Genomic DNA, 9,614 nt, shown 5'->3' with positions numbered 1-9,614 from the left:
TTAAGGATTTACAGTTGTGAGTGAAAAGACTAATTTGGAACAAAATTTAACGTAAATAGACTTGTTTGTTTTTGCTTTAGAAAATGATTAGAAGAGTGGGAAAAGTTAAAGTGCAGAGTGCAACACTTAGTAAGTTACAATGGGGCATAAGTTAGACAAGAGTGTGCACTGTGAAGAGAACGGACTTCTGAGTGCGACTGACTATGTTCAGTGCAAGATTTCATGAACAGTGTACCGCAAGTGCTTCAGGAAATCCTTCTTACTGTCAGAGTCCAAGAGGAGGCGGTTATTCATCGAGATGGCCATGGACTTGCTGTAAGTAGGCAGAATGTTTCATACTGTCCTTTTTTCCATACTATACTTACCTCAAACACCTCATTTCACTCTTTAATGTCCTTTATTGGTGTGAATAACGTGTTAGGAGCTATGCATGTGCAGTAGGAAGGTGTTTTTCTGAGTTAGGCTAGGTTAGGGTCCATAAGCACCAGTCCAGGAGCCAGGCACTTGTAAGTACCCAGAATGTTTAATATTGTATGAACCTACCTCTAAACCCTCATTTTATGGTTCTTTTGCATATATTTCAGTCATTTATGTGCCTTATTGGTGTGATTTGGGTCTTAAATAGGTGCTATGCATGTCCAGAGGGAGTTGTATAGGTGTTTCTCTGAGTTAGGGTCCATAAGTACAAGTCCATAAGCTGGGGCCCAATAGCCAGACAGGACCACTATCCGGACCGGCCTATGGCCCTATTACGTCGGATATTGGAGGGATTACTGTACTACACAAGGTGGTAATCATATAACCAGGGTTTCTGGCAGGGTTGTGTCCCCAATTCCCCTATCCAAAATCATTATGGCAGTCATTTCAGAGAGCCTTGGAGGGCCAAATACCTGCCCAAGGCCCCAACCAAATGGGCAGATTCACATGGCCATGTGGAACGTGAGAGGTGTGAATGAGGAGAGCAAGAGGATGGAAGTGTTGAATATGTTCAAGAGTGTGAGATATGCCGTGATGACATTGTGTGAAACAAAGATGAAAGGGTGTGAAGTGGAGGAGTGGAAGGGTGTGAAGTGGAGGAGTGGAAGGGTGTGAAATGTGTAAGATCAGGAATGAATGGGCAAGGAAGATCCAAGGAGGGAGTTGCTTTGTTGATGTATGAGGTATGGCAGAGTGGAATGAGGGACTACAAATGTGTCAGCTCAAGGTGTATGTATGTCAAGTTCAAGTTTGAGAAGGTGAGAGTGGCAGTGATTTTAGCATATGCACCATGTAAGGACAGGAGTGAGAGAGAGAGAGAGAAAGACAGGTTGTGGGATGAGCTGGATGATGCAGTGGGAGAAATGCCCAGGAGCTATAAAGTGATCATCATGGGGGATATGAATGGACGAGTAGGCACTGGTCCTGAGGATGACATAATAGGTTGTTAAGGAATACCAAGAGAAAATGATAATGGGAAGCAGCTAAAGGATATGTGTCAGGAGTGGAGGTTGTGCATTTGTAACTCGTTTTTCAAACACAAAAATGCACATAAATATTCATGGTATAGAGGAAACAGGGATTGTGTTGAAAGAAGCCAGATTGATTATGTGATCATAGAGAGGTCGGTGATTACATGCTCGTAGAGAGGTTGATGGTGGGAATGTTTGCTGGTACCAAGGCCGTGAAAGGACGATGTGGAGGTCTGTCAGATCATGTGATTGTGGTATGCAGGACCAAGCTGAGTAGAGTGAGGTGGATCAGGAGAGAGAGGAGCAGTCAGGGAGGAACTCTGAAAGTTGAGAAGCTGAGGATCAAAGATATGGCAGATGATTACAGGACCAAAGTAGAGGACGAGTCAGAATCAGTGACTTGGAATGAAATGGGTCTAGACAGCCTGTGGAATGCATATAGGGAGTGCTTAGTTAGCAATGCTAAAGCGGTGTGTGGTGTGGCAAGAGTAAAAACAAAGAAAGGTACAATATGGTGGGATGGGGATGTTAAGAGAGCAGTGGAGGAAAAGAGGAAAAAGTGGATAAAGTGGTTATAGAACAGGGGTTCAGCTGAAATAAGAAATGAATATACTGAAAGCAAGAAGCATGTAAAGAGACTAGTGAAGAGAAAAATGAAAGTGGTAAATGATGATCTAGGAAGAAAAATGAGTGCAAACTACTCTGAAAACAGGAAGTTATTCTGGAAAGAGGTGTGGAAATGTAGAAGTGAATGCAGGAAGAACTGTGATGGTGTGAAGGATGTAGGTTGTAGATTATCAACCCATGGGGATAAAGTAAGGACCAGATGGAAAGAATATTTTGAAAGCCTGATGAATGGGAATAGCCAGAGTAGAGCTGCTGTAACTATGATTGGTTGTGTGCGGAGAAGGAATGCAGTACCAGGAGATGTGACACTCGCACAGGTGGAGTGCTGTGAAGTGGCTGAAAAATGGGAAAGCAGCTGGGGTTGATGAGGTGTATGCAGAGATGCTTGTGTGTAGTGGAAAGAGTGGAATGAAGTGTTTGTTGGTGCTATGTAAGAAGACATGGATGAATGAAACTGTGCCTGCAGAGTGGAAAAAGGCTGTGATTGTACCCCCTGTACAAAAATAAAGGTAAGCGAAGTGAGTGCAAGAATTATCGTGGCGTAAGTTTACTAAGCGTGGTAGGGAAGCTATATGGAAGAATTATTATCGAAAGTAAGAGAGATATCGGAAGTCCTAGTAAGTGATGAACAGGGTGGTTTTAGGAGTGGCAAAGGATGTGTGGATCAAATATTTGCAGTGAGACAGATAGCAGAGAAGGCTTGTGAGAAGGATTATAACGTGTTTATGGCATTCATGGAACTGGAAAAAGTGTACAATGAAGTGGACATAAAAGGATTGTGGAAAGTTTTGTGCATATACGGTGTATAGTCTTTCCAAAATATTGAGATCATTTGGGCGTTGTCCCTCATGGGAATTCCCCGACCCCCGACGTTGCCACACTTTCTACTGGACAAATTATTGGATTAAAGGGACAAACCACACTCCCAACTCACTACCTCTCTCTCTCTCTCCATATAAAATCTACATTTTATGTAGACTTATATCTATAGAAAGTCTATACGGTTTTATGAATTATTAGAATCTGAGGACAAGCCTCCTGACTGTGTCTGTCTGTCTGCCCCTCTCTCTCTCTCTGCATACGAAATCACATTTTACGGAGATTTATTTCTATAAAAAGTCTATACGAGTGGAAGGGATAGGAGCTTCCATCTTTGATGGCGGTCAGAGAGGAAATAACCTGCGGATTAACACCTGACCCTTCCTCACTGACTCACCTACAAACGTGACAGTGTTGGAAAGCAACATTGCCAAGTGTTGTGATATTTATAAAAAGTCATTGTTTTTATTAAAAACAACAGACATTTCTTACACTATATAGCCTTATTAGAGAATTATATACATATATACTGCAAATAAATTTCATTTAGAAGTAGTAAATAGCTGACATGAGACAGAGAGGTGTGTGTTGGTATAGATTCGGCAGCATAGTGGGTCCGGGAATTCTCGTGAGGGACAACGCCCAAACGATTTCGATATTTTGGAAAGACTATGGATGGTAAGCTGCTAGGTGCCATCAAGAGTTTTTATGATGGTAGTGAAGCATGTGTAAGGGTTAATGGGCATCTAAGTGAATGGTTCATGATCAGTGTGGGTGTGCAAAAAGGTTGTGTGATGTTCCCACGGTTGTTCAATATATACATGGATGAGGTGATAAGAGAAGTAAAAACACAAGTAATGGAGAGAAGGATGGCATTGGTAATGAATGGTGATGGATGGAATATCTCAAATTTGTTGTATGCTGATGCAGTACAGCATGCAAGTACTGAACAAGAACTTGGTAGGCTAGTGCAGAGATTTGCTAAGGTCTGTGAGCATCATGCCTTGAGAGTAAATGTACAAAAGAGTAATGCTCATGCCTTGAGAGTAAATGTACAAAAGAGTAAAGTGATGGTTACTGAGAGAGAAGGAGACTCACAGTGTGATGTTATAGTGAATGGAAAGAGACTGGAATTGGTGAGAGAGTTCAAATACCTGGGTACAGTGATAGAAAAGAGAGGAGAATGTGCAAAAGTTGAGAGTAGAGTGACACAAGGAAAAAAAGTAGCTGGTGCAATGAAGGCCCTGATAAGAAACAAAGGGTTGAGTGTTGCAGCTGCACAAGGCTCACAAGAAGGAGTGTTAGTGCCAACTGTAACATATGGATGTGAGACTATGGTGTGGCATGAAAATAAAAAGTCAAGAGTAAGAGCAATGAGATGGGACTGCTGAGGAATGTATGTGGAGTACAGAGGGTGGATAGGATACGAAATAATAGGATTCGTGAAAGATGTGGAGTGAGGAAGTCGGTGGACACCAGAATCGAAGAGTGTACTGAGATGGTATGGTCATGTGGAGAGAATGGATAACAACAGAGTGGTGAGAAAGGTATATCTGAGCGAATTTGAAGGAGGGAGGAGGCGAGGTAGGCCAAGGGGAAGGTGGAGAGATATGGTGGATGAGTGTGTGAGGAAGAGAAGGTTGGAAGTCGGTGAGGCTAGGGAACTGACAAGGGATCGAGCTGGCTGGATGAATGTTAGAGTACAAAGGAGTACAAAAGAATGAAACAGCAACAGACCTTATGGTCCTTTCAAGGCTGTTTCTTGTGAGTAGAGGTGCATGATCAGGGATTTGGCACCCCTTTTAACATGGCAGTATTCGGACTGACGCAATTGGAAACGTTTGTGAAGCTACAGAATGTGGTGAATGTTTTGGGCATCTCCGATAGAGACAGGATTCCGAAGGCTTGAAATGATGACTGAATGGAATCGTGGTCCATTGGACTGGGCAAATTTGGGCTGTCTGGACATAGCTACTCCTCACCCTGCCCTAGGGTGGGAAAGGAGGTCCAGATGATGATGATGGTGATATATAGATAGATAGATAGATAGACAGGTAGAAGTACTGTAGATATATATCAGTTCATACAAGTTTTATTGCAGAACCAGATGTTTTCTATGAGGCAAGAGTGACAGCCTAATTTAACCCTTTCCTTGCTACCACAGCAAATTACAAATCACACACGGGTGTCTGTAGTAAGAATGGTGCTAATGCATCTGGAAATTGAAACTTTGTACTTGCTGTTTTGTGTGTTCCCATCTGTATATATCATCTGTATCAAATGAAATGGGGCGTAAATGCATGAAAGGACTTCCTACCACCACCGACTTTTAATGTCAGCCACAACTTGGATTCCAAAATCTAGACTCAGGCAACACAAAGATCAGATGACATGCTACCATACTGGCGAGCCACTGTGGTTCCCCAGTATCTATAATACTGTTAACTCTTCAGTATGGTAAAATCTTTACCCATTCATTCTTGCTATCTGCAAAGGATTTATTCAACTTAAGAAAGAGCTCTCTTAATGACAGCTTTACAAAGCCTTCCTCTTTGAACAGACTCCCCAAGCTGTAGAAAGTTGTCTGACAGTAACAACAACAAAATGAAGTGTCACTGGAGTGAAGTGGTTAAACACATCCCAGGGGAATTTTTCAGTGCTTTTGCATTAATCCCCGTGACAGATGAGTTATTGGAATTACTATATGTGGTTAATATTTAAACAAATTATTATTAAAGGGTTTATTGTCTATCAAAGACAGTCTGTCAACTAGGACAGTTAATATGAAAGTACTCCAGGTATTGTGCATAGTAAAATACTTGAAAATGTTTAACTATTGTTCCCAATGCACTTTATGAGTGTAAGAAAGGTATCTTAAACAATGACTCCCTATTTTATAAAACTCTCTTATACATTATATTTAAAATGTCATTATACCCATTCATAACCTCTGGATACTGGATGAAATTACCTGAAAATGTAGTGTATTTATCAATAATATTTTATACAAAACAAAAATGCATGTGAAAACTGATGAAAAAGTTATATGAGATTTTTTTAAAACTTTTGATATATCATGACAAAAAGAAAAAAAAAATTATGGACAGTGTCGTTAAAATAAGAGTAAAATGATGCAAACAAAATTATAACAATAAATAATCTGTGTCCACCTGTAGTCAACAGATGCTCGACTAGTTTCTAAATTTACTAAAAACCTGACAATGAATCCTATATACTAATGTTTCTGTCTTTGCTAAAGAAACTAATATTTAAGTATATATTTGGTTCAATAAATTAAGAAAAATGCTATTAATTACACACATATTACACTAAAGTAAAAATAAATTTCTGGGGTCAAAACAACAGTCGTACTACCTAAGCTTCATTTACAGATTTGGCTTCATTTCTTTGTTTGTCTTGCCTATGTCTATGGCCCTTTCTGTGAACTGAAAATTGAGTCCTGCGACGGTGATTCTTCCTCCTCCTCTTTCTCACTTTTGAACCACTGATGAGGGCAGTGGCACCTTCAACCTCAGGTGCTGAAGGTAGGCCACCTGGGCAATCCCCACTGATGTCAGAAGGAATATCCGCTGTGTTGTTATTGGAGGGAACACCACCACCTTTAGTTTCAGATGGAATACCAGCTGCATTTATGTCAGATGAAATATTTGTACCTGTTGCACTGGTGTTGGAAGGAATATGTACTTTTCTGTTACTGGAAGGATTACCTGTTACAGTTTCCATATGATCATCCTGTTCAGTTAATCCATCATTCAGTGGCTTATCACCAACATCATGCCCAGTTCCTGGACAGCAATCCACCAAGCCTTCCAGTGTGTAAGGGGAAGATTTGGTGCTGATCAAGCCATTAACTTTCCTTGTGTGGTGGGACACTTCCTTCTTCTTATGACCATTATCTTCAGTCACTGCTGCTGTTTCCATCTGACCTCTAAGCTGAAAATTAGAAAGTCTAAGAGATTGTAAAAAATAAATTTCATCATCATTCTGAATTTGTTTCCAGCCTTAAGATGGGGTGAAGTAGGTTTAGAAACACAGAAAAAAGATAGGGTAAAACAGAGTAATTTCACCATGACACCAATTATTCCAATTCCAAGGCCTATCGCTCCCAAACTATTGCATGGATTCGGCTTTGGACTTAGGTTTTAGTGGAATGCCAATCTAACAAGGTAATGTGAAGGTTTGATACACTGTACAAAAAAACTGCATTGGAGAATTGAAACTATGTACCAAAAATTTTCAGAATTTATTGCCTCGATTGGGGGGGGTGGAATCTAATAACCCATTACTTACTATGTTGAGTGGTAACCATATACAGTCATTACTTGTTTTACAATGGGGTTACGTCAGGTCATACCTTATCGTATACCGATTTTATTGTAAATCGGGAGATTGAAACCCATTATAAAAGGAGGGTTACGTCAACTCAACTTCCCAAAGTCACCTAACCAGGACTGAACCATAAATGACAATCCACCTTCATTCCTTCCTGTGTTGGTCCAAGTCATCTCCAAGCCGTCCCCCCCCCCGAGACTGGGGTACAGCCTGTGCTTACAGGCACTAGTGGTCAGCCTCCGAGTCAGACAGGAACAGGTTAGGGGGAGGGGAATCCAGCCCATACCTGCACCAACCTTAGCACTGGGACCCATACCTGCACCAACCATAGCACTGAGGCCTACATTGGCACTGACCTTACCACTGGGCACACAAATCCACAGAAGTAATCCATTAATTCACGCAAACTTTTTTCATGCGATTTTGGTTATCCACGAACTTTTCGTACAATAATTAAAACATAAAATTATAGTACTCAAATAAATAATTTTAATATACGAGAAATAAATAAAATATAAAAATGCCTACCTGCTGACAGTGTGTGCGTGTGTGTGTGTGTGTGTGTGTGTGTGTTCTTACCTAACTGTATCTTTACAGAAATGAGTTAAGCTCGTACTGTCCCGTGTCTTAAACCATATTTATCGTACATAACCTTAAATTTGTGAATTGTTTTGGCACACACTATTTCATTCGGTAGTGCATTCCATTGATCAATTGCTCTATTTGGGAAACCAAATTTCCTTATGTCTTTATCACCTCTCTTCTTATGCAGTTTTTTGCAGTGTCTTCTTGCTGATGCTTCCCCATAGGTTAAGTAATCATTTATGTCTATTTTCTCCTTCCCTGATATGCATATATATAGCATAATCATGTCACCTCTCTTCCTTCTCTCCTGTAGTGTTGGTAAATTCAGTTTATTTAGTCTTTCTTCGTAGCTTGGATCCCTTAAGCTTGGTAACCATCTTGTAGCGGCCCTTTGAACTTCTTCAATCTTGTCTATGTGTTTTTTGAGATGAGGACTCCAGACTACTGATGCATACTCCAGGGTTGGTCTGATGAATGATGTTATTATCTTTCTTAGCATGTCTTCATTTATGTATGTGAATGCTATTCTCATATTTGCAAGCAGTGTATACATGTTCCGTACCTTCTCACTGATGTGGTCAGCCGGAGATAGTCTGTTATTGATAATCACACCTAGGTCCTTCTCGCTTTCTGATGTGTGTAGGGTTTTGTTTCCTAACATATAATCCCAATCAGGTCTTTTTCCACTTTTACCAAACTTGATTACATGACACTTGTCCACATTGAATTCCATTTGCCATGTATTACTCCATTCATGAAGTTTATTTAATTCTTCTTGTAGCTCTTTACAAGAGTCTGTGTTAGTAATTCTCCTTTGTATTTTTGCATCATCTGCAAACATATTTAGATAGCTTTCATTTCCAGTGTTACTGTCTATAACATTTATATACACTAAAAACATGATTGGTGCCAGCATTGAGCCCTGTGGTACTCCACTAGTCACTTCTTTCCATGATGAGTAATTTCCCCTTAGTACTGTTCTCATTTCTCTTTTTATGAGAAAATCTTGCATCCAACAATACAGTTTGCCTCGAATTCCTCCTTGATGGTCTTTGGTGTGGTACTGTGTCAAACGCTTACTTGAAATCTAAATAGGTACTGTCCAACCATCCTTCTCTTTCCTGTAATGTGTCTGTTACTCTGTCATAGTAGCTCAACAGATTAGTAACACATGAGTTTCCTTTTCTGAAACCAAGCTGTCTTTCAGTTATCATATTGTGTTCTAGATGATTTACCCAAGCTTTCCTTATAAGCTTTTCTAATACCTTGCTTACAACACTGGTTAGTGATACTGGTTGGTAGTTGAGTGGATTTTGTCTATTCCCTTTCTTGAATAGGGGAACAATGTTTGCTTTCTTCCAAATATCAGGTAGTTTACCTTGACTCAAGGATTTCTTGAAAATTAAAAATAATGGTTTACTTAACTCCTTTGCACATTCATGTAGCACCCAACATGAAATTTCATCAGGACCATTTGCTTTTCCTTTGTCTAATTTACTTAGCTCCTTCCGTATTACTTTTTCTGGTGTTTGTATATCTGGTAGTGTGTGTGGACATGCATGTTCCACATAATTCCTCTCAAAAATTTTTTCCTCTGTAAAAACTGATTAGAAATTCTTGTTTAGTGCTTCACAAATATCCTTCTCTTGTGTATAGGTGATTCCCTCGTCCGTAATGGATTGTATTTTATCTTTTACTCTGGTTTTGTTTCTGATGTAGCTGTAAAATAGTTTCGGTTGATCACTACTTTTATTTATGATAACCTCCTCAAACTGTTTTTGG

At 40.0% G+C, this 9,614-nt stretch overlaps 1 protein-coding gene across 1 annotated transcript in view; it reads right to left on the bottom strand.

Annotated features, from left to right (window-relative positions):
- Positions 1-5,694: 5,694 nt before the first annotated feature.
- Positions 5,695-9,614, bottom strand: part of NSD (Nuclear receptor binding SET domain protein) — a 92,422-nt gene continuing 88,502 nt past the window's right edge. Inside the window, exon 19 of the mRNA XM_080286137.1 lies at positions 5,695-6,848. Within this exon, the coding sequence (XP_080142263.1) occupies positions 6,270-6,848 (579 nt within the window). The 3' untranslated portion in view covers positions 5,695-6,269. The remainder of the gene's footprint in view (positions 6,849-9,614) is intronic.

Source organism: Coenobita brevimanus, chromosome 110 (genome assembly GCF_032717465.1).
Source record: "Coenobita brevimanus isolate Jiangsu-jjx chromosome 110, ASM3271746v2, whole genome shotgun sequence".
Taxonomy (NCBI): Eukaryota; Metazoa; Arthropoda; class Malacostraca; order Decapoda; family Coenobitidae; genus Coenobita; species Coenobita brevimanus.
Note: the sequence above shows the minus strand (reverse complement) of the source record. Positions and strands in the feature narration are given on the sequence as shown.